Source organism: Falco punctatus (assembly GCF_963210335.1).
Source record: "Falco punctatus genome assembly, chromosome: 6".
Lineage (NCBI taxonomy): Eukaryota > Metazoa > Chordata > Aves > Falconiformes > Falconidae > Falco > Falco punctatus.
The window spans coordinates 55,521,253-55,548,691 of NC_137585.1; the positions used below are offsets into that span (position 1 = coordinate 55,521,253).

The 27,439-nt window shown below is 41.9% G+C and overlaps 1 protein-coding gene across 1 annotated transcript in view; it reads left to right on the forward strand.

Moving 5' to 3' along the window:
• The window catches only part of MSRB3 (methionine sulfoxide reductase B3), a 115,003-nt gene that overhangs the window by 10,931 nt on the left and 76,633 nt on the right, over window positions 1-27,439 (forward strand). The window contains 3 exon segments of the mRNA XM_080390788.1: window positions 8,611-8,737; window positions 22,316-22,424; window positions 24,252-24,329. Coding sequence (XP_080246914.1) covers window positions 8,611-8,737; window positions 22,316-22,424; window positions 24,252-24,329 — 314 coding nt within the window.

Consider the following 27,439-nt stretch of genomic DNA (forward strand, 5'->3'; position numbering starts at 1 on the left):
TATGAGATATTCTACCTAAGAGAAACGTCTCGTATTGCGTATCTGTTGTGTATCGTTACCCAAGCAAATAAGCTTTGTAAGCTGAGGAAGGAGTCTGCTGAGTTACGGAGCACTGTGTAACAAAATTTAAAAGAACTCAAATTCCAAATTATGTATTTCTTTAATCTTCAAAATTAGTTGTATTTTTGAGAAATAAAACCTAGTATGAAGTTGTTTCAGAAAAGCAGAATAGAAATTCCTGTTGAAGGGCTTCTGTTCACTGCTAAAAAAGAAAGTTGTATTCCACCTTCTGGTAAATGATGCATGGGATTTGTCCCGAGTTAAAAATAGAGAGAATAGAAAGCTTGTTAGCTCTGCTGCGTTGGTAAGTTTAACAAGGCAAATATCGGTGGAGAGGGAGAGCATACCTGCTCAGACTGACCTTATAGTAAAAATAAGTATCATGTCTTCGGTGCTAGGGTACCTCTTGGATAGGTCTATTCACAGCAGTAACTCAGAAGTTTTTAAACTTTGGTTTTTTTCTTTTAGTACTGAAAATTAATTCTATATTGGTGAGCAATGCAAAAAGCTTTTGGGCTTGCCAGTAGGAATTGTTAAATTAAAAGGTTATTTCCAGAACACTTGTATCTCATCATCTGAGCACCAGAAGCAATTAAATCTTCACTGTGCTGGAGAGGACTGCCTGGAATGGAAAAGATTAGATATTTTTCAAGATGTTGAAAGGATGGTGATTCTCGGAAAAGACCCATTTAAGAGTAGTTTATGACCGTTGTAGTTATAAACTCACTGCTGTAAAAGGAATGTGCTGTATCTTGGCTGGCTACCAAGTCAGGGAAAATTAAAGTGCAGCTCAGCACGCTATTTTAGTGCATCAGATCTGGGAGGAACAGGAATGGATGGGAGGAAAATCCCAACTGACCTATATTTACTCTCCTTTGGGAAGTATTGCCGGTCATAACTATTGGGAAACAATCTGCAAATGACAGATGTGTGAGCACTTGCAAGGCTGAGACTTGCTGGTTTCTGCCCTTAGCTAAGGATCCTCTTTCGTCCTAGGCTTGGGGACTCCTTACTTGTCTAGTCACTTCCTCTCCTTGGCCTGTCTCTGCTTTTTCTTGTCTCTTTACAGTTCCACTTTTCTCTTCCCATTTCATCCATTGCCCACAAGGCTTGCAGTGTCTTGTCTCTACACTAAGGCAATGTCCTTCATTTTATACCCCTCCCTAAAAACCAAACCAAAGTCCCTTGAGCAAGGACTCTCTTAAATTTTGTATTACCTAAAGAAGAATCAATTAACGCCCTCCTCCCCCTGTACTCAGTGTAGCACAGAGGTCCTCTTCATCCTTACTGTACGAGGCCATGTCCCTCGGCTGTTCAGAGGGGACCGGTACCACTGCCCTACTGTGTGCAAATGTTTAGTGGTAAAATAAGAAGAATTCAGCCTTGCAGTTCTCTCCTCCATGGGAGCACGTGCAGAACAGGGAGGCATTAATGCACTTTTCCCCTTCTCCCTTTTTGCGGGGGAGGGAAACCAACTTCAAAAACCCCTTTGTTTTGATTATCCTCTCATGTCTTGGGCCTTTTTGATTTGGCCCCTGGACACACCTCTGGGCTTGAGTTACACCAGCACACCAGTCTCTTTGTTGCCAAACTGGTTTTTCACTAGCTGGAGAGGGGAGCAATGTAGTCGCCAGTTCAGCATACAGAAAGGGGTATTCCTGTAAGGGGTTGTGAGCTTCCCATCTTTGGCAGCTGATGCTAGAGAGGATGATAGCTCAATTCAGTGATTAAATGAAAATGAAATATAGCTCTTTGTTCTCTGCTCAGTTGTTGTGTTTTTCTTTTATAAGTATAAATCTTTGTTTCTGTTCTGGATAACCATTCTAATATAAGTGCAAGCTCACAGACATATGGAGCCCTACCTCCTTACTTGGCATATTTTTTTCTCAACAGTTGAAATCAATGAAATTATCTTGAATTGTGTGCAAAGGTTTCAGAATTGATTTATTTCCCAATATGTTAATGGTTATTTTGTTGGAAAGATGATCACTTTAGCCTGCATGATAATCTGAAATCTACTGTGGGAATCTCATCTGTCTTGGATGGAGGAGCAAAGTGTGGGTAATAAAGCTCAGACTGCACTCCTAAAAGATCTCCTGATTCACCTCAGCGGGAAACTTGTACACAGCCTCAGGATGGAATATGGAGGGTGGTTAGTTCCTGAGGCTTTGCTTGTCACTGCGTATCACAGAGTGGGACTCAGGGTGAGCAGGTGAGAATATGCATTCCCACTACAGGGAGAGCAATGCTTCCATGCTGTGTGATCCTTCCTCATCTTCTTTTCCTGACTTCTTGTATTTTTTTGTCTGATCACAACCTTTAGGTTTTTCTTCTTTCTCCTCTATTCCACCTGTTAATATGCTGAATGTAGAAGATACTGCTATTTAAGCTTCCCAGCTAGAATATGAAAAAAATACATCAGTAACATTAATAGGCTGGCCCGTATTACCCCATTTCACAGGAGAAGAAAGAGGTCTGGCCTGTGGGCATCATGAGGAAGCCGTGGGACCGGGGAGGGCCTCCAGCACCTCTCGAGCTGTATCAGCTGCAGTGCGTGCTGTGCTTGGTGTGTCCAGGCAGGCATGCACCCACCTCCAGCCCTGCTTGCCCTGCAGGTGCAAGGACAACCATGATAGTTTGTGTTATGAAACATTGAATATACTCCTCATTTAAACACTTTTCTGTTTCCTCTGCAAATGATCATTCCTGTAAGGGCCATTAAAACATCTGTAGCAGGATCTGACAGTATCCTAAAACGTATGTTAGCCAAATTAATATTTGAAAATCTGTTACGTGTTAGACTGTGTGTTCAGTGTTGCAGAAGGGTGTGTATCTTAGGTTTGAGTTTCTATGATAAATACACTCAGTTGCTACAGGAAAGGTTTAAAAACAAAGTCCAGCATAAGATAATATGTAAAATTCAAGAAAGCAAAAAGATTTTGAACTTCACTGTTCAGGCTCCTTTCTGATGGTGGTACTAACTTCAAGTTCAAAGCTTGAGGTTTCCTGAGTTTCCACTCAAATATTACAAGGTATGGCAGTAATTACCTCTTTTATCAGGGCAAAATGTAAACTTCCTAAAGGTAGACTGGGTTGCCATTCAGTCTACATTTGCACATTCCAGCACAAACAGCTAAGGAGAACTTGCTTTAACTGAGAGTGTTAAAAGTGAAGTGGGAATTCAGGTCTAATACTTCTGATTTCTGTGGCTGTAACCGAGAAGCTAGTATTGTATGAGGGGAGGAAAAAGAATATGCAGACAAGCATGCAAGTGAAATACTACAGTACTTTTGTAGACCTGTAAGGCTGACACGATTAGTTTCTTTCAGAATCTCTTCAATAAGTGTTTGAGAAGCTTATATTTATAATTATCTTGGTGATGTTTTGCTGCATGTTGTTAGCTGTTAATGATGAGAATACTTTACTCTTATCAGACAGTGAGCTTTTGTGAGGTATTTTAATAGCAAATCACAAACTTGTGAAGGCACCTGGTTTGCATTATCAGTGGATGTACAAGCACATGAAAATCCAGAGCATAAAATCTCTCTTTAAAGGTGAATTTCCAAAGGTTTTGTTAATTACCTTTACAATTTTGTGCTGAGTGCTTCAAATACAGTACAATGCATTGAAGCATGCAGCTGTCTAAAAATATAATTATAAAGCACAAATACATATTCACAGGATGTATGCTTTTTTTGAGGGCTGAAGGCTGCCTCCGCATGGTTCTAGCAGGCTGTTGGGAGGCCGGGACAGAAAGGTTATGAGAATACTTCGTGCGCTGCAGTGGGTGCAAGTTTCAGGATCAGAGGTCTTCTTGGATTGGAAGGGGGAACTGGAATGCTTCCCTTCTCCTTTCTTTGATAAATAACTGGCAGTCCTCATCCCCCTGCTGAAATGTTTTCCTGTGTTCTAGTCTCCTGCCCCAGCTGGCAGCTTGGTGATGGTTATTGGATCAGACCCTATTTAAACATCTCCTTATAAGCTATTAAACATTGCCTTTATCCCCACCTTAGCACACACCAAGACAAACCTAAGACATTTACCACAAACAGCAAAGTCCCTAAAAAATACCAAGTGCAACGTGAGGAGCAGGAGAGACCAAGGGCTTTGGAATTAGCAGAGGATGTGTTAAGGGAAAATGACTAGAGAGTAAATAACTGTTTAGACACAGAGATCCATGATATACTGAAATATTTGCTCACGTGGTTCTCTCTAGGCTGCACTTCTTGTTCCTGCAGTGCCCGGTGGTTGCTCTGTTCTGTCTGCTGAGTCTGACTGGCAGCAGCTTTAGGTGAGCAAAAGCCAAATAAATAAAAAAAATCCAAATGCTGAGCTGGGAGAAAAAAAAAAAGTATATATTAAATATTCCACTAAGCTTTATCAGTGAAACATTTGGTTATAATTTGATCTATGTCAGAATAAATAAATACATAAAACCTTTGCAAAACAACTGTTTGAACTTACTGCTGGACTGGTGAAACTTAACAAACAAATATTGATTAAAATTAAACTGTTAATGTAACACTTGAGTATAGCAGACTCACAGGTCTTTACTGTCTTCTAACTTCTGGTTGTTTGGGTTTCTCCAGTGTGGCAATATTTTTGCTCTTTGCGTTTTCCAGTGACACAGAAATTCCTGACAAGAGCATGGTGCTCTGGCTACTGTGTATCTATCTCTAATTGTTTCCTGCCCTTCAAATGGGGTCAGAGACTTGGGGGTGGGGGGAGGGAAATTGAAAAAAAAAAAAGTTGAAGCCTCACACTACTAAGGTCTCATTATTGGGGCAAGAAAAAAAAGATGGTTCCCTTAAGAATGTGTGGGGTGTTTTTACTTACTTGTAGAGGGCTAAAACTTCACATTTTTCTTGTGAGAACTGGGATTCTTGTGTAATTTTAGGAGTTCTAGACCTGAGTTGTCAGGAAAAACACTGACTATGGAAAAACTTAAACCAGTAATGTTATCAGCTCCTGAGATTCTTGGTGTTTCTTACAACTTCTAAAAGCAACATGTGATGATACCAGAATTTAATCTCTCAAGTTGTCCCTCTTCCAAAGAAACTTCTCTACTTGCAGCCAGAGGTTGAGAAAACATAACCTGAGTACATACAGAGTTCTTAATTTCTGAAGGACAAATTTGATAGACCCCCTACATTACTTTTAATGAATCACATTTCTTGTGATTTCTGAACATTTGCAATTGGCAATATAGAAGCTTTTGAAAGCTGGCAGTACTTCATCATATGCCAACATTAGGTTATCAGCATCCTAAAAGGAAGGCTTATCCTGGAGTTAAAATGTGTATTGTCCTAGCAAAAGGCTCCCGAAGCCCACCTAATGAATGACAGTTACTGCTGTATTTGTATGCTCTATATTTATAAGATTTACAAGCTATCTCTCAGCATAGTGTCCATCTTACAAGAGCCAGACAGATGAAAGATCCACACTGGCCCATGTTGTGCCAGGTTAAAGAGTTTAGTGGAGTGAAAGGGCTCCAAGAGGTCACAGCGGTCTCCTGGGTTTTGCAGGCAGTGCAGCAAGCAGCACGTTTCAAAAAAACTGTGGCCCACCAAACAACAAAAACAAGATGTCACATAAAAAAACATCATCCCCTCCTCTGGATTGCGAGTTTTGCTCAGATGTCTTCGTGGAGCATCTATCCCGCCATAAAAGTGGCCTGTTGCAGTGCTGTAATAAAGGTGGTGGTGGGGTGACAGGTCTGCGTGGTGGGGGTGCAACGCTACAGTACTCGCCATGGCTCAAGCACAGGACAGTTGCATTAGCATGGTGCCATCCCCCAGGCCGCCTGGCCCCAGCACTGGTGAGGTGGGCCGCTGTGCCAGCCCAGATAGGTTCCCTCCAGGCTGAGGCCAGTGCCTCCAGCACCAGCATGGGGTCTTTGCTTAACCTGGAAAGGTCTGGGTGTGCACGGTACGGGAATTTGAACCACCCGCAGTGGTATTTCCAGGATGGTGTTTTCTTCCCATGTTTCTTGTTTTGCTTTGGCTGTCACCGTTCGAGAAATTTGAGACACAAACCCAGTTCCCGAAACGGTTGCAGGCTGTGGCCAAGCTTGCACCCGCTGCAGGAGGAGCTGAGGAGAGAGCTTAACCCGTCACAGCAATGTTACCGTCATTCATCCCCAGCCTGCTCTCTGGAATGGGCGGGCAGGGGTGAAGCCCTTCCACACCAAGTGTGCTAACTGCGTTGCGTTTGGCTTTGCGCTCTGTGTGGGTTCCTCAGGCGCGGTGCTCACCCAGGCCGGTGGGCTCCTGCAGCGGGGCTTCACGTGCGTGCGTGCGTGCGGGGCTTGGCACCCGAGGGCCCCTCCTGCGCCAAACTACCGGGCATTGCTGCAACGTACCGAGCAAATGAAAATAGCGATCAAAATGTCAGCAATAAAAGAATAAAGTATGTTAACTGCAATAAAGTACTTTCATGAACGCTCAGTTATATTTTATTGGGCTTTTAGGACTTATATATCCTCCGAGCCTTTATGAATCCTTGAGACTAAATAAGAACATTTCGGTGAACGCTGAAATACTCGGCATTTTCAAGAGGTCAGGATCTATTTTATAATCCTCGGGAATTTCAGGTAATTTCCTTTAAACTGTTTACACTTGAGGGAGCCGGGGTGCGGAGGGAGGAGAGCAGGGAGGTCAGCCCGGCACCGGGGAGGGGGCAGCAGCTGGGCCGCCGGAGCCACCAGGGGAAGGTGGCGGGGCGTGTCGCGCCACCTCTGTGCCGTGCTGGCGGGTGCCTGCCCCTGCCGCCGCCGGGGGCTTCCTGACGGCGCCGGGGGGTCGTATGGCCGGGGGCGGCAGAGACCTGGCCGCCTAGGGTCGGTGTGCCCGCTCCCCCTCCCTCGGCGTGCGGGCCTGCGGAATGGCCCTCGGTGCTGCGGCTCTGAAACGCCCGCTCCCGAAAGCCACGCTGCTGAGCGTTTCGCCGGAGCCAGGCGCTCACGAAGCCCCGCGAGCGGCCCGTGGCCCGGGTGTAATGGCGGCCGGGGGCAGCCGCCGCCTAACGGCGGGGCCGCGGCGGGGGCCGAGCGGTGCTGGGCCGGGGCCGCCAGGCGGCGCCGCTCTGCGCGGGCAGGGGGCGGGGCGTCCGGGGCCGCTGCTGGCGCCGCGCGGAGAAGGGCGCGGGCAGCGCCGGTGCGAGCGTGTGGCGGGGCCGCATGCAGCCCTCTGGTCTTTTATTAGCCGTCAGTCTGCTCGGGAGGCGGTTTGTCCTTTTGTCCTTTTTTCTTTTCTAAGCAGCTCCGCAGCCACTCGTGACAAGGACATGTGTGTGCCTGTGCAGCGGCCCTCCCGGGCTGCCCGCCGTGCGGCGCCCGCGCCCCGTTGCCGCCGTCGCGCTGCACAGAGGCGCTTGGGGGTCGTAGCGGCTTCGGTTGGGATAGGGCAGAGTTCAGGCACGTTAACCGGGCGCGTTCCCGTCACATGCGCTGGTCTGGCCATACGTGCGGCTGGGGCTGGGGGCTGGGGCTGGCTGTGCGGGCAGAGGCCGTGGTCAGCTTCCCCCCGGCGGTGGGACGGCCCGGGGGGAGCCCCTGCCCTGGGCCACGGCGGGACCCGCACCCCGCAGCGCCGCTGCTGCCACACGGGCACCTGGGAGGAGAGGGGAGCCGGGCACCGCAGCTCAGCAGCCTGCTGGGGCCCGATCCTGCTTTCAGCAGAACCGCTGGGACTTCGGTGGGGGCTGGCTCTCGTCCCCGATGTCACATAATCTTCTGATGCGCGCTGCGGCTATGAGTGACCGGGCTTTAACGCAGCTGCGTTGCCTCTTTCCCGCCGCAGGGTGAATGAAGCAGTTAGTATTCAAGCGTTACATCCTTCTAAAAGAAAATCTCGCGGCTGCCATCTCTCTGTTTGCTATATTTAAACTGGCCGGAAAATTGTTTAAATATATCTCATGGACAGTTTACAATGCGAATTATTTCCTGTCTTTAAAAAATTAAAAAAAAAAAAGTCATGGTTTTAAGATATCTGGCAAGTTTATTGCAATGAAATGTCACGTTCCTCAAACAAGCAATTTTTAGCAATGACTGGTTTCCAGCATTCACCATTCAGAAATGTTATGGCGTGTGATTTTGTTTTAAATAACATAAACAGAAAAGGCCTGCACGTTTGAGCTGCCTGACATTCCTGGGTGTTCAAAGGGGGATTCCTGCTATCTAGGTGAGGCCCTGAGGTTTCTCCCTTAGTATCTCTGCGCTAGTGACCACTTAGGTTGTACCCCGAGTTGCTCTCAGTTGGGCATCTAAAGCAGCTGTTGGGAATGCCCCTATAAGAATGCCCCTTCCCACTCACTTGGTAGCATAGAAAGTTGTTTCACTGAATATTATGTAATAGATACCAAAATGTTATGGGGGAGGGTATCGGAAATGCGCTAAATGTACTAACTGCATTTAGAATTGTGCTCCCATGTGGTGGTCTCATAAAATTGTAAGCATTGTTTTTTCTGTGAATGTATCTTAACATTTTTGATGTTTTAATTTGTTCTCATTTTTTTTCTTTTTTTTTTTTTTTCTTTTTCTTCCCTACTCAGCTCTTGCCCCTGTTCTTTGCCTCTGGTTTTGTTGGTGAGGATATCACAGTGATGTCTGCATTCAACCTGCTGCATTTGGTGACAAAGAGCCAGCCAGTGGCCCTGCGAGCCTGTGGGCTTCCCTCAGGTTGAATGGGTGCTGCTTGTTGTGTCATGCGTAATGAAGGCCCTTTTAGGAATGGGTGTCTCTGCTGCAGGAAACGATGTGCTGTGGGCTGCTCTGGTTTGTTTAAATTTACCTTTGAACCAGAAGTTTGTTTGCCTTTTTTTTTTTTTTTTTTTTTTGTGAAAGTCACTGGGTTGAGAGGGTTTTCACAGCTGAGATTTTAGGATGCTTGGAAATGCTGTCTGACTTGTCCAACTATTCTCTCTTAAATTTTATGTTACTTTCCTTGTTCTTGACAAAAGTAGTGGAATTAAACTGAATATTATTTATTACATGGAATTTACATTTTTTTAAAAAGATGAATAAAAGAATTTAGCATATTGATTGCTATTAAATCACAGGACTTAAAAATATTTTCAGAAATCTTTAGCAGTATACTATAGTTACACTCCATGTGTCCCTTTTTACATTTTTATTATAAATCAAATATGTTGCACTGAAAATTATGTACAAAAAGTGTGCAGAATTTAAAACTTAATTCTTTAATTCCTCTGACAGCATATTCTTTAGTTATATGACACTTGTCTAAATAAATAAATGGAAACATGCTATGTAATGCCCAGATGCAGCTGCACTTTTCATGTAACGTCCAGGTTCAACTATTAGGTCTGTGAAGGGTGCCGTAAGACCCCATGTTGCTGAAGTGGTATCATGAAAACCTTGAACCTCAGTATTTTGTGTTTCACTTAAACAGCAACAGTATCTTTAATGTCTGCACAATAATATCAGTGTACATAGTTAGGTGGGAGAAAATAAAAGCTGCACTGAGCTGATTTTGAATGTTACTGGGAATTTTCTTGACACCCAAAGAAAAAAGATACAATCCTAGCTAATCAGTATTTGAAGCATCAGAAAAGAACCAGCTTGGGTGTTTGTACTACACTCACAACTGGTTCATATAGGCACAAAAGGTTACAAGCACTTTTTCCCAGAGCTGGACTTAACAAGCATATGGAGGTGATGTTTTAAAGATTTTTTTTTTAGTGATGAGACATCAGCTTTCAAGCTGATGGATTTTTCTAAAGCTGATTACACTTTATTTGAACTAAATGTGAGTCCAGTTTTTACAGCATTTGTGTTCTGTTTCCCCGCACATGTGCACAAAACTCCCATTAACTTAGATAGGAGCTGCAAACGCATATTGAGGAAGAGAGAGAATAGCGCACATTGTGTCAGCCTGACCTTGGTTTCCTGTTGTATTTGCTGCTAAGCCAGATTTAAAATCCTAAAAATACAGGGCAAGCAAATTTCCTTAGCCTTCATTATGCACTTTTTGACGTGCGCTCGTATGGCTGGTGTGTACCTTAAAGTGGGGGCACTCGGTCTTCTCGCCATTTTGTTCCTGCTCTGAAAAGATCTCACAGTTGGTAGCTGTAAACGCAGTCAGTCCGTGGGAGGTTTTGCTGTTACGTACCTGTTGCAAAACATTACATTAGCTAATTTTGTCAGATTGTTTTCCTGGCATAATCCAGTACTCACATTTTGGAATAAAAAGCTCGCAACACTACTGTTTATTTCTGTCCCTTTGATCCATAACTATGCAAACATTAATAGATTAAGTTCCACTGGCTGGCTACTTTATAGATATATATAGGGAGAGATATGTAGGTATTTATATATAATAAAACCAAACTCATTTGCTAACAGTGGAATAATATACAATCACATATCTCACATATTTTAACCATAATCTAAATTTCCCAGATGCTTATAAATTAACATAGTCTTGCTTTGCCTTTGGTTTGGTTTTTTGTGTGTGGTGTATTGATAGGGTTGCAAGTAAATAGTATATAGCATGTATCAAATTATACATGGGAACGAGGTCTAGAGCCAGCATCTGTTTAAACGCCCCAAATGCACTGTGACTTTAACTTTTCAATATACGGAAAACACCCCGAGTTTTCGTGTTTTTGTTTTTATAACATAACACTTTGAGTTAGGACCTTTCCCATCACCCACTCTGTGTGGAGCTCTGCAACCATACCGCTATGTTGTGTGCCCACCGAGTCTGGAATGCTGTGCAGTTTGGTCTCCTAATTCAGTGGCAAACTCCATACAGAAGGAGACTTTCTAACCTTCTGGAACCCCTACCCGCTCAGCATAAGGGAACAAAGTGCTGGCAGAGCTGTAAATTGGGCTTTCAGTTTTACACTCTGTGCAGTTAAATATTTGCAGGACAAGGACTTGAATTAAAGTATCTTTTCAATTTCTGTGCTTGGAATAGTACTTCTTGTAAAGAACAAAGTAATAGAATGCAATATTTACTTTATATTTAATATAAAGTTGTAGATCAGAAATAAGTGATTTTTTTTCCCTAAAAAAAGTTAAATGAACGAAGTGATGTTAGGAAGTATCTTGGAATAGAGGCAACCTTCTTTGAAACACTTTTTATAAGCACGTTTGAGTTACACTGGATCAGTTGTGCTAGTAAAGTGTTTTTACTTGCTCTTTTTCTGTTTGTATATTAGTACCTGGAGTGCAGATCTATTCTCCCAAATTGTGTTTTTAAAATAATTTTTTGTCTGAAGTTAGGACTAAGCGTTTCAATATGTGCAAACCTAGGCATGGTTTGCCCATAACATTTTTTTATAGCCGACATGGTGAAGTCGGAGTATGAGCAGGCACTCCCAGTAGATGGCACTAACCATATGCTGTTTTGCACGCCTAGCACTATATGAAAAGCTTCCCATTTAGGAGTCATTCATACACAAAATACATCCTGAGACCTTATGAACATTTACAAGTATTTTAAGAAAAGCATAAGCATTGGAAGAAATCACATCAACATGTGCTTGTATGCAAACTACCTTCACATTGATTCAAGGTTTCTTCATTACCAGTAATGGTAACAGCTCCGTTGTGTCTCACGTGATGTAGAAGTGTTGCTTGTTGAACCCACTTTATTGGAGTTGAATGCTCTAAATTTCTTTGGAAATGTAGGATGTACACAGCACCTGCCAGGATTTAGTTCAGAGAAATTAAATCTTTTTAAAAAAACCAAACCAAAACCACAACAAAACCCCCCCAAACTTTTAATGTAAAAACTACTTCAGCTGCTTCAGTGCATACCAACAAGTAACTGATACAAGTAACGATTACACAGATTCCATGTACATATGTTTTCTGTAGCAGACCACCAAGCTGTAAAGTAAAAAAATAGCTGATTTTGCTTTGCTGTGTCTTTTAATTATTACGGGTTCTCATTTCTTAAGAAAATCCTGTATTTCTTTAACACTTTGAATGTTGTGCTGCTTACATCACATTTTTTGCATGAGATGATCTGGCTTTTCCTCTCCTGTAGATCAAAGAAAATTATGGTGCTTATAAAATTAGAGTAAAAGTAATGATGAAGAAATTACAGGGGTAGACTTAGGGTTGGGGTTTTTTTCCCTGTATGAAATAATAAAGTCCTAGGTAATATTAAATTGTTGCAAAGTGTTTAATTACCAAAATAACTACTAGTAGGAAAACATACTTTTCTAGGATTAAACTACAATACATCTGTATTAAGATGGTGCTGGGCATATGGTGTAAGTCTTCATTAAGTAAATATCTATAACTGTAGTATAGTTTCTCAAAATTTGTTTTATTAAATCCATGTTAATTCCAAGTTTCAGTATAATGTCTTTTCATATATTTGAAAGGAAAGTCAGTGAACAGAAAATTACTGGGTCTCAAAATTGGATTTTTAGTAGTAATCTGTTAACATAAAGGATTGCTTTTAGGAGCAGATCTCACAAACAGTTACATACATGAGTTATTCATATGCATTTGTCCCCCTGAACTCTCAGACTGCTCGTGTCAGTGAAATTATCTGTGTGCGTAGTGTTTGTGAGATCTGGCTTTAACAAAGAGAAGTCTAGAAAAGAACTTAGTCTCATGTGTTCAAAGTATGGTAGTTGCTGTCAAATTTTGTGTGACTCGAGTATGTCTAAATGTTTCATATTGTATGTTTCTGTGTTCAGAAATACAATTTCCATAATGTATGTTATAACTTTCCTATAGCTTCCTGTAATGTGTATCACCAAAGACGTACTGTTACAGATACCTGTTCACATGGTCTGAAGGAAAATAAAAGTAAGACTGATATGTTGTGTAGCAAAAACCACCAGTATGGCTATGGTTAAATGCCTGTAATTTGCCTTATAAGTCCCTTTTTTCTGGGGTTTATATCTTGAACATAAAAATTTGCTCTGGGTTTAAATATGTCAAACAAGGTCTCAGCTGGATGTACTTCTTCCTCAGAACTGGCTGAGGGGCAAAAATTAAAACTAATTTCTATGAACCTAATTTTTTTTAAAAGGCTTAAAAATCCAAATACCAATTTGGAACATAAATAAATTTTTAAATTTAAAATACACTCTTACAAATTACCTAGTTTACTACCTCCCAACAGTTACAAGGAATTTGATAAATGCTTGAAAAGAGTCTTGAAAACAAGCACTGTGTGAGCACAACAGCAAATAGCATGTGAAGCTGTTCAGGTGTCATTATTATATAAATGTCTGTGTGTATGTCTGCCTCCTAGTCATGTAGTAGAATGCTGTATTATCATAGTAGAGCATAACCTTATCATATTTTTGGAATGGCTTCAAAATGGGTTTTAAAAATTACCTTTGTATATATCTGTCTTAGCGGGAGTATATTCAATGTTATTCTGTATTTACAAATGTTTCTTTTGTACACTACTATTTAGTCTAGAATGTCCTATTTATTGCAGTTTAGAATGAAATTTATTTGTATATATCTTATCGGGAATAATACTCTTGTTGTCTCTCATGCTTACAAAACTTGGGATCATAAAGAAGACCAGAAACTCTTTGTTAATATATCCTTTTTGTTTGCACCCTAGGGTTTGTACCCTGTTTTTTCCCCCTTCTTAGCTCCTCGTTCTGGTGGAATTTTGCACTCTCTCTCTGCTCACATGACAGAAGGCGCTTGTCTCTGCCTCATCTGGGTGGAGGCTCCTCAGTGATCTGGCTCTGAGTAGCACAGGGATGATGAGATGTTTCTTGTGCTCCCAGACTATGCACAGAGCCAGTTCCTTAATGTGTTCCCTGATGGATCTCTTAAGGTTATTTGCATTCCCTTCCTGCTCCCATAAAGGACCCACCACAAGCCGTTTCTATCCTTCTTGCGGGAATGTTTTAATTCTGGGAGCTCATAAATTTCCTGTGCCCTCTGCAGCTCAGGCTTACTGCATTTTTTGCTTAGTTGTGTATGGAAAAGATGAAGGTTCAGGACTGACAGTGTTTCTGTGTTTTAAAGTCTTCCGTGAAAAGCTACTTTTTTTGGGTTTGGACTGACTGTTTATAACAGGAGGTCTGAGAAGTCCTTTAAGGTCTGCCTTCACTGTTTTCCCTTCAAAGCAACCCTAGGCTTTGTCCTTTGAGGAATACATGATGAAGGTTGCAGAGAAGAATGTGATGTAAAGGAGAAATGATGGCCCACCAAAGGGAAGGAGATCGTATGTATTGCTAAGCTGAGGGAGGGCAAGCAAGAAAAGGTGCAAGGTGGGAATGTGTACCCTAAAGTCAGTAAGAGTATGTTGGGAAGTGATGGAGGAGATGATCCAGGGGGTCACTTAGGGGGTGTATAAGCCTGGAATTTGATGGTACATTGAGTGAGTCTAGAGTGTGGACTGGGCACCAGAAACACAAACATGACCATAACATAGCTGTTAGGTTAACCACAGGTTGCTACAGCACAGATCGTGAGCTGGGGGGAAATTCCAGGAATTGTGTTCCAGAGATGGCTAAGAAGCAGAAAATTTTTGTTCTTAGTTACAAGCTAAACATGTGTCTCATTTCATGATTTCCTTCGAAAGAAGCTCTGTTGGGAAGGGGTGCATGCCTCGGGTATGAAGGTGCCCCCTGCTCCAGCTGGAGGAGAGGTTCCTGTGGAATGGTAGCTGCTGGCAGGCCAGGGCTGGTGCTGGCAGCTTTGTGCACTGCAGGCTCCTGCTCAATGCTCTGGCCCAGGTCAAGGAGTCCCAAGGAGGGCAGAGTGGGGAGGGGCTTGATCGAGTCCTCTTTAAAGCCCTTTTATAGGGCTTGACCCCATCTTCCTGACCCATAAAGCATGGCTGACTTTCACAGAAGCACAGGGAAGTCCAGAAGGCCCGCTAGGGAAAGAAGTTGGCAGTTACTAACCTTTTTGGCCATTTCTCTGCCATAAGTCCTGAAGCAGGTTGAGAGGGGAGGGGGGCTACAGTGTATTCCATGGTGGCCACGGCTGGAGCACAGCATGTTCCAGCTGTTCCTGTCCTCATGCTGGGTATGCCCCTCAGTGCTTGGAGATGTGGGATGAAAGGCCATGGAGCAGTCTGTGCCTGCTTGTGTCTTTGCTAAAAGGGTTCCTGAGCAGCTGGAGACAGACCAAGTTTTGCAGGGGGCCAGATCGGGGCTGTTGTGGGGAACTGGAGAAGAAAGACCTCCTCCCACCCTGCTCCTTTCCTCTACCCCCATCCTAAGTATAGATTGCGGCACCTTGATTCTTGAAACACAGTGCTCATTTCGCAGGCCACACATCACTATTGTGGAGGAAGCAGCAGGAGGATTTAGCAACAGCCTGAATGCCACAGTAGGCTACATACCACTGTGGTAACTGCTGGCAAATACTGACTTTTTAATTGTTTCTGCTGCAGGGTTAAATCTTTATTAAAGCAGTGTGAATAAACTTATTTTGACGGCTTACTGAAGTATTTAAAATGCAAAAGGTAGCATAAAGCACTCATTAAATTCAGCTTAATTCTGCTGTTAATAAAATGCCTTTCCGTATGTTGTGCACTCTTTTATTGATTCTGACAGAAATCTACTGACCAGATACAGAGTGCTCAGTGTCTCTGCCTTTCTTGTTTTTAATTTATACAAATGTAGTGCCTGTGAAAGGTGCTAGGATCATATAAGCAAAACAAAACTCCCTGTATCAGTTAGGGGAGAGAGGAAGAGAAATCCATCATCATAAGTGTTCCCCCCTCCACCGCTGTACCAATAGATCTTGATCTTGTCTTCCTGGTTTGCATCTGAGAGTAAGGCAAATAGGTCAGCTGCCCCGTGCACTCTGTCTTTGGCCATCTCAGCAGAAAGGGTAATAAAAGTGGCAGTTTATAACATAATGAGCTTTTGCTCCACTTAATTAAAGGTGCTTAATTAATTCACCAACCTCTGCTGAGCAGCCACATGCTGCCGTTGCTGTAGTACTGGTGAAGATGATAGCTCAAAGCCCCAGGGGAAGCTGTCTTCACCTCCACCAGCCAGCACAGGGTCATGGTGGAGTCCTCAGTGGTTATAATTTGGAAAGGCTGTGAGACTGAGATTGTGGTTGGTAGTGACATTTATTTATTAACATGAGATAAGGAAGTAAAGTAGACATCCCTGGAGAGGACAAACGGAGCTGCTTTTCTTTCCCCCTTCCCCACTATGCAAAACACTTCAGTCTTTTGTTAAGTGTTTTTTACATTCACGGGGAGGGGAGGCAGGTTCAGATTTCTTTTCCAGGGAATGTCTCTTTGGCTTGTGTGGCTACCTTGGCCATGTAACCTGCTGCAAAGACGCTTGCAGACCTGCAGAAGCAACAAGGCAGCTTCTGTTCCCGTAGATGCTCCCTGTCCCAGGACCACTGGGGTTCCAGTACTACTTTCTTTGAAAAGAAAATGAGTGCATAGAGGAGATGCGTTAGTTGGGAGTTCGGGGGATATTTTTTTAACGCTTGAGAAATTTGCTGTCTTACACGGGAGATCTCTGACAGTGACTTAGAATACATACATTTATATAAAACATGAGCCATGCTAATGACCAGATGGAAAAAATAAACCTGACGGCTCTGTTCCTTGATTGCATGGGAAACTTACAAATTTGCGAAGGGGCTTGCCCTTTGCTTGTGGCCATGTGACACTCCTGAGTGTTAAGTAAATATTTTTTTTTAAACACAGTTTATTTTGAGGCATTGTTCTTTTAAGACAGTATTTGACCCAAAATTGTAACTGTTGTCCTCATACCTGACTTTTTGATTTTTAATGCAAAATATAGTGGAAATGGTCTTCACTCCATTACTCCCAACGCTTGCATGAAACTGTGAATGGTATTTCAACAGTGGGTGGGAGTTAGCTACCTACAGCAAGAAAGCAAAGGAGACATCCCTCAGAGAAGAAACACAGATCTGTTTTTGAATGTGTAAAACTTTTACAGTGTTTTTTTAGTGATGAAGTTTGGATTTTATTTAAACTTGACCCCCCAACATTTCAGAGTTCTTTTCACCATCTATCCTAGTCAGCAGCATGCTTAGGTAATTTAAAATGGCTTGTGATGGGATTGAAAAAAAATCTATCACGTCAAATACAGGTTTTGTAAAACAGTCTTTTTCAAGTTACAAGCTAATAGAACTGTTTGCATCAATTTGAATTTTTGAGAGTTGTTCTTTTTTAGACTAGATGGACAGTTCCTGGGTTGTTTGCAGTGAGAGGACACTGCGGCGTTCTCCCAGGGTTGCGGACTAAGGGCTGCAGAGACCAGACTAAACAGAAGTGAAAGAGAGAGTTGTGTGCTTGCCTTTTCCTAAGCAGAGGGAGAGGCAAAACTGTAAACAAGACGCATAAACTGTGTAAATTAAATTTGAAATAATAAAAATGAGAGATTCTGCTTTTAATAATGCTGTCAGCAATAGCATACAAAAGGATATTTATTTAAAGAAATGTATGCAAATATTTTTTAACCTTGCAGGATTCCTCTTAATGTCAGTTTGAGATAAGTTACCATTGATGGCTAAGGTATGACCCATTTCTGAGGGGACAGGTTTTGGGAAGCAGAGAGACATATACTTAGAGCTAGATCCTGTAATCTGATGTACATTTGTAGACCCTTTTGTAGTTGTTGGAGCTCCACGTATTCCCAAGGGTCTGCCCACACAGGTCACAGGATTGCAGGATTGGGGCTGGGGTGGAATACAAACAGTAAAATGTGCTGGAAGGCCCCTAAAAAACTGCTTGGGTATCTTAAAGAAGTGGTACTGAGAACTAGAAGCCCAATGTATAATATGGCTGTGCTCTGCTGGAACATTTGATCTTGCTGTATTTAATTCAGGAAGTCTTAATGGTGTGTGCTCAATGCGTGACTGTAATGTCCATTAATGCTAGTGGAACATAAGCATACATAGAAGGGGGAAAATGTATGCTCTGTCTTCCACACAGTTGAAATGTTGAGTTAATTTCAGTGATGGGAAGCAAAAAAATCGTAAGAGAAAATCATTAGAATGGTTCAAAAGACTATCTGAAGAAGGAAAAGCGTCAGGCAAAATGCCACCGTATTTTGGGGCATGTCAGACACTAATTGCCACCCTCCAGCGTGCTGGAGCAGGGGAAGGACCCCGGGGTGAGGAGTAATGGTCTGCTAACTTGTGTCGATCTGTAGGGAGGTAACTTGTTGCTAGTTTTCTTGTGATTACTCACATGGAAGGAAATGGCACGCGCCTCTGTTAGGAATCACAGATTTGAAAAGGTCAGTTTGAAACTGGAATTTTTATGTGAGGTGAGATGCTTAATGTCTTCATTATCAGGTCAACACCCAGAAAATACTTTCTGTTCACTTCATTCGTACAGAGGAGGACTCCAGAGCTGAACAGCCTGTAGTCTGCAGGTGAACAGTAAATGTCAGTGTGCATTGCGTTGCTTTTCAGAAAAGCCATTCCTAAGCACAGGAATGCTGTGAAGGCTCCAAAAGAGTTTCAGCTGGTGTTTGTTTCACCCTCCTCAGCTTTTATTTTATGTTTATGCATTAAGATTTGTGAGCCTGGCCTTTTCTTCGCAAAGCCTTCCATCCTGCTCCAGGATCTTAACAGCTTTTAGCACTGCTGTAACTGTTGGCAGAAGGCTGAAGACAGGTGGCCTCAAGTGGAAACGCGGATGCCTATTTGTGGAACAGTTGCCTGTGCACCGCTCTTCTAATGAGCACCGACCCAAATGAAGGCATTGAAGTGTGCTGATTAGAGAGATTTAATCTGGCCTCCAATCCTGCAGTGGAATGTAAAGGGAATTTTGCCTGCCCTTGTAGGCTGGCATTCACCTCTCTGAACAGTGGGATCTAACTGGAGTTAGGAACATAGCTGTCCTGGACTCTTCTAAATGCCATTGCTGAGAGCATCACCTCCACAGCACAAGTAAGATCCAATCCAGAGTCCTAATATAGATCCAATGAGTCCAGACTCTGTTATTCTCACCGTGTATTTAATTTAGTCTCACCTTTAATGTAATCACACTGATGTCATCCTATTTGTAAAACTGATGACCTTTTTTCCCATCTGCCTTGAACTGTATGATTTGCAAATGAACTGTGAGCCTGCCTTTATGCCTGAGTTGCTGAAGTTTGTTGCCTCTCTGGGAACCCTTTCCACAGCCCATACCTCGTTCCTTCTTTGGGGAACCAGACCAGGGAAGGTGGTCAGCCTGCACCTTTATTCTCCACTTGAATAATGAGTATAGTAACAGCTGCATTACTCATGGCAGTTTCTGTCATATTTGGCATAAATTTGTGTAGCTTTATATTGTCCCCCCTCAAGATACAGATGGTTGGCTTGAATGTAGCAGACATATATGCCATAAAGGAACAGTTGAAAAAATGGAAGCAGACAGTCTTCTACTCCCAAGTTGAGCACTTTTGTCCCTCTTGCATGTAATTTTTTTCCTAACCAAAGGACAGTATTCCTAGAATCTCATCCAGTAATGTTTAGGATTCATTGCATTTTATTGAGGCTTGTAGGCCAGTGCTATTTCAAAAAATGTATCCTTACATCCTCTGCAGTCAAGGGTGAGTCTTGCTTTACCTCCTTCGCTCTTTGGCAATAAAGAAATAGTGCAATCAATTTACTGAGCTGCCTTTTTCTCTTTTCTTTTTTTCTTTTTTTTTTTTTTTTTTTCTTTTTGCTAGCAGTTAAATAATGACTGCAATTATTTGAATAGGGCTGTTCTTGAATTGTGAGGGTGGACCAACATATTTCCTTCATGATTTGTAGCGCAACTATAGCTTTTTGCTGATGTACACCCCATTAAATTACAAACCGGGAAAGACCTTTGTTGGGGTAGGTTGCAGTTTACCCCAGTGGAGTTTGGCACGATTCCCCTGTAGACATAAATACTTGTCTGTATTGTAGAACATGCAGTTAATTATTAAAAACAATGGGGAAAAAATCTTTTATAACACACTTCTTACTTCTGATCTGTGTCATGGATCAAGTGGAATATAGAAATTTTCTTGTGCATATTTTGAGCCCATTGATTGAAGAACACTAGATTTCTAAAATAGATGAAAAATTATTCAAGAAGATTAAAGAGGGAATATACTGACCATTCTTTAAAACATTTGGTATCTTCTTTGACTTTTTGCAAAGTGAAGTTACGTTTAATGTGCTTTTTTACAACATCTTAAGAGTGAATAGAATTTTTTTAAAAAACAGATGGATATTTTTAAAAGTGAAGATGTGTTGGTTTGTAAGATTATTTGCTTCTCTCTAGACTACTTCTTAGCCTTGAAATTATAGATCAAAGGCTGTCTCTCAGTTTCTTTTTGAGCTGCATAACATAACGTAAGACTAGCTACTTATATAATGCATATTCTTCCTTTCCCTGTTAGCTGTACTTTGAAAGACTTATTAATTCTAGAGCACTGCACATTTGGAGAATAAAAACCTCCATAGTTTGACATCTTTAAATAAGCAACCAAATGTTATAAAGAACAAACCTCACTTACAGTTAGGAAACAATATTTACATTTAAGGTTGAAAAGCCAGGATGTAGGAAAATTTTGCTAATTTGGAAGGTGACCTTTAAGTGCACCAAAACCAAATAATTTGTAAGCTATGGCACAGGGCACATTCCTGCAAAATTTGTGTGAATACTGCTTTAGTAGTTCTTGAAAGACAAACAAAGAGACCTGGAATGAAATCTTTATCCTTCTCCGAAATAAGATTGAAGCTAACAAAGGCATACAGCAGTGCTCTTTCAAAGCTTGCCATTAAAACAAAGGCTCTGCAGCACAGCTAATGAGATGGCTCGGAGTGGAAAACAATCTGTTTTTAAGAATGTTTAGATCAAAAGTAATTTCTAATCTATGAAATAAAGTCGCTTTTCAATACCTTTCTTTCACTAGTAAAGCTTTTTATGTTTGCACTATTTACTTCAATCAGATGTTTTCAATTTTACTTTTTTCTTCCTGAAAATAATTCCTAGGGTTAGTAGGTAGTGACCAACAGCATTGTGCTTTTTCTCTCTCCCCTATTCACCCACCCCCACACATTAAAAGAGAAAAGAAGAGGGGGAGGAAGAAAGAAACATCTTTTCTTAAATGATTTGCAAGCATCTGTGCTTTAAACTACTTTTTATGAACACTCCTTAGTAATGACTCAAGGTAAAAAAGCAGAAAAGCATCCAATGTTAGGAAATTGCAATCCAATACCATGTAATTTAAACCTGCCATTGCCTCTCCTGTACTAAATGACATGCAGATGGGTAGTTCTGTTCCCTCTACTTTGGGAACACAATTGGTCTTTTTATGAGTGTATATGCATTACTAGCAAAAAATATTTTTGTTGGGACTGTTTATTTCTAATTGTACCATATTTGAATTACTGTCATAATTAGAGTGTTTTTCCCTGCCATATTTTGTCAGCTAAGTTTTGCAAGTGATTATCAAAGTTATTTGAGTATTTGGCAATTTCTGTTACTACTTTGGGAGTTTTTGTTCTCAAAAGCAACCTTATTGTTATTTTTTCTTTCCTGATGTGAATTTTTGCACTGTACACATGTTTTTTTACAGTAATCCTTATGTAGCTCCTTGGATTTTCTGTGTGAACTAAACAAAGCATAGGACGAGATTTTAAAAGGAGGGTAATTTCAACAGCAACCCTAATTTTTATGACAAGTTTATTGCTGAACCTTGTACAGCTTTGTGCATAAAGAAGTTACTTGTTCCTCAGGGCTCCTATTCTAGTGATTCAGCAGTTAAAAAATACAATGGTTAATGTTAGAAAGTAGAAGGACAAGGATGCAACTAGAAGTTGTATCAGAATGCTAAAGATACAGAATTGCTTTTCAGCTACTTTAAAGGGTAATGAAATTGTTGGATGTTGTGGCTGAACATCATATGCCCATTACCGTAAGTCTCCAATATAGATGTCCTGTAAAGAACATTTCAGCTGTAGTTGGTTTTTTTGCAGGTTTTATTGGGGTTTTTTGTAACAGTTGGAAAAATGTTACTTTCTTGTGAATGATTGTGTGTGCAACAGTTTAGTGTATAACACACGGAAGGGCTTTGGCTGTAGCACATTGTCACTGCTCCAATGGAATCACCTGGCTCTCAAGCAAAACTTTTTTTTAAACTTGGATTTGAAGAAATAATCAGCTGCAGTTCAGCTGAGCCATTCTTCGTGCATTAGGGACCAGTCTGGTCATTGACAAGTGAATGCAGAAGCTATGCTGTGGCTGTCTGCCAAAGCAATTATTCAGGATTTAAGCTAAAAAGGCTCCTTCTCCCATATCCTCTCCCTTTGCAGGGTCATGTAGGGATAAAAAGGACTGTAAGGTGGTCTTTTCCCAGGAGGAGCTGAGGAAGCGGCTGACACCCTTGCAGTACCATGTCACTCAGGAGAAGGGGACCGAAAGGTAAGGCAGGATGAAGGAAACACAGTCCTCCAAACACAGGCATCTTTCTTTTCTCCCCCTGCTCTTGCTGGGACTTCCTCACCTTTCCCACCAGATTGTTTTGGGTTTGTTTTTTTTTTTCCCCCAGGATTTCTGCACTTGTTTACTAACCCCTACAAATTAACACCACTGCAAAGACAAGCATCTGCAGCACCGGGGCCAAGGCCAGGGGTCTTGTGTGACTTTTTCTTTTAATGACCACTGCATGTCTTATAAAGTCACTAGGCTCATGTTTAGAGTCTGCTTTTAGTTTACTACAAAATGTGTGGAAGTAATAGCGGTTTAGGTACACTTTTTTTGGAAGACATCGCAGTAAGCAGAACCACGAGGGAAATGGCCCTATGCCAGGAGGCTGGAGGTTTGAAGGTGGCCATTGTAAGTATAGACATTTTGGCTGCAGAAAGAAGGTAGCATAATTTAGTTCTTTTCCACCCCTCTCCAATTTCTTTTTGAAGCACATGTGGAGAAGGTATTTATTGGCTCATTTGTGGTTGGAATGTCAAAAATTTTCAATAACTGCCCTCACATGGCTTTAGTCGCTGGAAGCCAGCCCCGAGTCCTGGAGGAAAAAAAAAAAAAATAAAGGACTCGCTTCCAAGACTGTTTTTAGTGAATAAAGTCTCTCTCTCAGCTGATTCCAGTGTGAAGGTAACTTGCCAAGGCCCAGCCATTTTTTGTTGTCTAATTTATACCATTGAGCTTGGCATGAGGCCCTGGCTTTACCTCTGTTCCAAATGTACTAATGATGTAACTGCTTGTTTTCATTCATGACCTGAAAGGGCTCTCCGCCGCACGTGGGGTCCTGGTTAATCGGCAGCACTCCTGACGGCGCGTACCGGTGGCTGGATCTGCAGGGGGAGAGGGGGCAGTGGGGACGGCCCCCCTCTCCCCCCCAGCCCCCCTCGTCCTCCCGCAGCCCCCGCGGGCAGGGGGACATCGGCCTCCGCCGGGAGGCCTGCCTCCCCCCCGGCCCTCCTCGCTCTTGTGTACGGGACCAACAACGTGATTTAGTGCACACAAACAATCGGAGATTATGTCATTCTTAAAAATCCTGTTTATAAAAAAAAATTGGACCTCATAAAAAGGGTGAAAGGATAATAAAAACAAGCTGCTGAGCACATAGGCTTTTTGTTGGGCTAGCGCAGCTGATTCGTATTAGATGAATGACCTCCTAGCCTTTTAGATTGTTAACTTAGAAAAATATTCCCTTAAAGCTGTAATATTGCTTTTCAACTAAAAATATAAGGCGCACACAGCTTGAAATCGTGGACCAATTATTTCATTTTCAGCTACAATGCCTCTGCCGCCCCGGCAGCCCGCCGCAGCTCGGTGGCTGCCCGGCTCCCCATCGGCCGGCACCCGCGGGCTTCGCACCTCTGCCCCAGCAGCGGTGGCACCGTGGGCACTGCTTCCGCAGACAGACCTCGACAAGCACGTCAGGCTGAGCCACATGTCACACAGTCCGTGTTTACAAACACGCAATGTTTCGCTTGCCGAACAGGGGAAGATCCCGTTTTTTCCCTTTCTGTTGTTGTTGCTCTGTCCTTTGAACCGTGGGACAATTTGCTTCCTCCTGCATGATACGTAACACCTGAGGCACGCTAATGAGGACATTCCCTTTTTCCTGTGCCTGCTTTATTTGCTGCCTTTAATAAAAAACAACTGCCAACTTTTAAAATCGTGGGGGTTTTCTGTAACATTTTTTCTAAAGTCTTAACTAATTTAGTAATTAAAAAACCCCAACGTTCCTTTATTTATTTTTAAAATGTAGTGTTGTTGTTTTCCCAGTGCCTTTGAGGGGGAGTACATACATCATAAAGCACAAGGAATATACAAATGTGTTGTTTGTGGGACTCCTTTATTCAAGTGAGTATGCTAAATATAGTTTTGAGATTTCTGTCTCTTTCTTAGTTTATGTGCTGTGTTCCTGTGTAATCTTGCATTTATTCCAGTACTTAAGTAATTGTATAAGATGAAGTAAATCAATCAAATCGATAAGGGATACAAAAGAAGCAATGTAAATAATGCTACAGTAAAATTGGTCTTACAGTAAAGCCAAAAAACGGTAGTAAATAAGATAATAAGGTAACACTCTAGTAAAATAGTTAATTTCACAGAAAAGAAAATAGTGATTTCTTTTCCTTTTTTTTTTTTCTTCTTTTTTTTCCATACACAGCCATGCCAAGTTATTGTAACACAGCCTTTCACTGAGCTGATAGATACTGAGTTTTGGCTGTTAGCCCTACTCACAGGTAGCTTTAAGATCTGGATCCCAGGCAGTGATGCTATATCCATGCTACAGCATTGTATCTGATAATGGAGAAAAAAGTAGAAGATTTTTTAGAATTCAAGCAGTTAGGAAAACAAAACCCAGGAAAATTGCATTACTTACTGAATTTTCATGCATCCATGCCAATTAGCACACATGGAGAGCTGGTTTAGGAACTCAAGCAAGGATTAGGAAAGAAATAATAATTTTTCTGTCTTGCATGAAAATACACTTCAGAAGTACTGTGGGAATGATGGCCCTAAATTTGGTGGTAGAAGCAGTGCTGATTGAATTCTCTCAATCACTGCATTGTTCTGCACGGATTCACTTGTTGTTTACGTGAGTTTTCTTATTTCTAGCTGCTTGTGTTCATTCTGATGAAGAATTTTGGGGTTTTGCTTTTTTTTTTTTCCTCTCTCAGTTCACAGTGACTCAGTCCCTCTCACTTGAAGAGGTATCTTTAGAGCAGCATGAAGCAGAATGGTCAGGATAGCGCTAATAATAGAGAAAATTTGGTTTATAATAGGTTACAAAGGAAAATAAAATTGATGTAGCTCCAGAATTGCCAGATGTGGCACTGACAGTTGTTCTCAAGAGACTGTCTGTAAAGATGAAAGAAGCACTTCATTTCTGTTATGCTTGTTTCCTCTGTTAAGAGGATTACCTGCAGAAACTTCAGTAATAATGTGAATCTTTTGAGTTGGAAAACTGATCGTTACGAACTCAGCCAAGGCAATATTCTCATGTCATCGGTTACTGTGGTGCTTGGCTTGGGCGCACAAAGTCTCCATAACCTGGTTTTCTACTCTGCCATTTAGACGTCCCCCAGCTTACTGTAGCTAAATGTTTATGGGGAAATCCTGACTGTTGAAGTCAGTTCAGATTTGGCAAGTGAATACAATGGAGCCAGGATTTCACCTTCTACCTTCAAGACTGGCTTCCTTTCTGTCGTCTGCTGGAGAAGGCGTAGGGGGTTTTGTGGGGTGAGATTTGGACAGCAGTAGTTCACATAAATGTATGTGAACTAGTTTCCAGTTGCTTTCACAATCTATTTAATATGGGAAAAAACGGCAATATGAGACTTACCTGTGATTATCTCGAGTGCGCAGTATGCTTTGGCATAGTCTTGACTTTTTTGAGCTAATGAGTTGGATTTCTCTACGTGAAACGAGCTATATGGAAATGTCCCTGCTTTCACATTCTCTTTGAGACTCCCCATGGATTTTATGGGAGGGGAGAGAGGGAAGGAGGGGAGTTGGGTTTTATTTTTAATAAATCCCAGGCCAGGGTGCACCTGAAAAAACACCTTGATGATTGTGTCCCAAGGCTGGACTGGCCTTAGCCCAGTCTCCCCAAAGTCTTTGTGTTGCTTTGTGAGCTTTGGCCACCTCTGGTCTATATCAAATTTAGCCAGTTGTTCTGAAGTGGCTGGCAAGGGTGGCAACAAATGGAGAGACTGATAGGGGTCTGTCTTCTTTTGTTTATTGACCCCAAAATACCAGTATATAATGTCTTCCTCAACTAGGGAAGATACATTCCTGTATCTTGGTGACTGCTTCAGCCCAGACAGCTGAAAAAGTGAGAAGGAAACGGATCAGAGAATGCAAAATGTATGCTATTTACTAAATTTTCCCCACAGAGTGTAAATCACTGAAGTATTTTCTTAGGAGTAAGGTGGTAGTACAATACAGAGAAAGTCCATTGCCCCATCAAAAATGCATGTTGTTTTTGTGGTGGCATTTTGCTGTTTGGTTGTGGTTGTTTTTTTTAATTTCCAGGTAGTCATTTGAAACTTGTGTTCCCATTTGTTTCTCATTGGGTGCCCATTATATTTTTTTCTTTGTGTCACTGTAATCTGAAAATACATATATTTGGACTATGGACCTGTCAGTTTAACCAGGAAGGAGACTGGAGCTTCAGCAGTAATATTAACAAACTTCAACTTTTAACATTTTTGATTTACGTTGTTTCATTACCATGTGACACACAAGGTCAGGGAACACATGAATTTTACAGTCCAGATGAAAGACCTGGGTTTTGGTACGTCTTTAAAACAGAACTCTTCTCTATCACAGGAAAGATAAAAGAAACAATTAGGAATTTAACATCTCTTCATCTACCTACTTGTTCTAGTGTTATGAGAAACCTCCCAAGCTTTATGGAGAACATGCTTTAACTTTTTCCACAATCAAAGGTGCCTCACACATAAAATCCATAATCATGCTGTTGAATCTAATTATTCCATCTCTGAACTTTCACGCCAGACAGTCTCCTACATCCCAGAGCAGCTGCCTAAAGAAAGCAATAAATGAGAGACAATAAACTAATCTCAAGGACCTACTTTTCTGCAAGACAGCCGTTACGTGGTTTTGTGTTACACTTACTCCAGCCTACCTGCAGGCTTATGCTAGAAGAAGTAGCCCTGCTCCCCCTGTCTCTAGGCTGTTTTTTCATAGCTTCCCCTTCACTGGACCTCACCTGGTGTGGCTGGGACATATCTTGATGCAACATGTTGATCTGATAGAAAACTAATCAGCCAAATTAGAAAACAAATCAACCAGGCTTATCAACTAACTTGGTCATGTTAATTTTTTGTGAGCCACATTTATCATGGCTGCACAACCTCTGTGGCAAGGTTGTGTGTTTCTGTATCAATTCACAGAGAGCCACCTACACCACTTGAAGCCTCAGCATCTTCTAAGGGTCA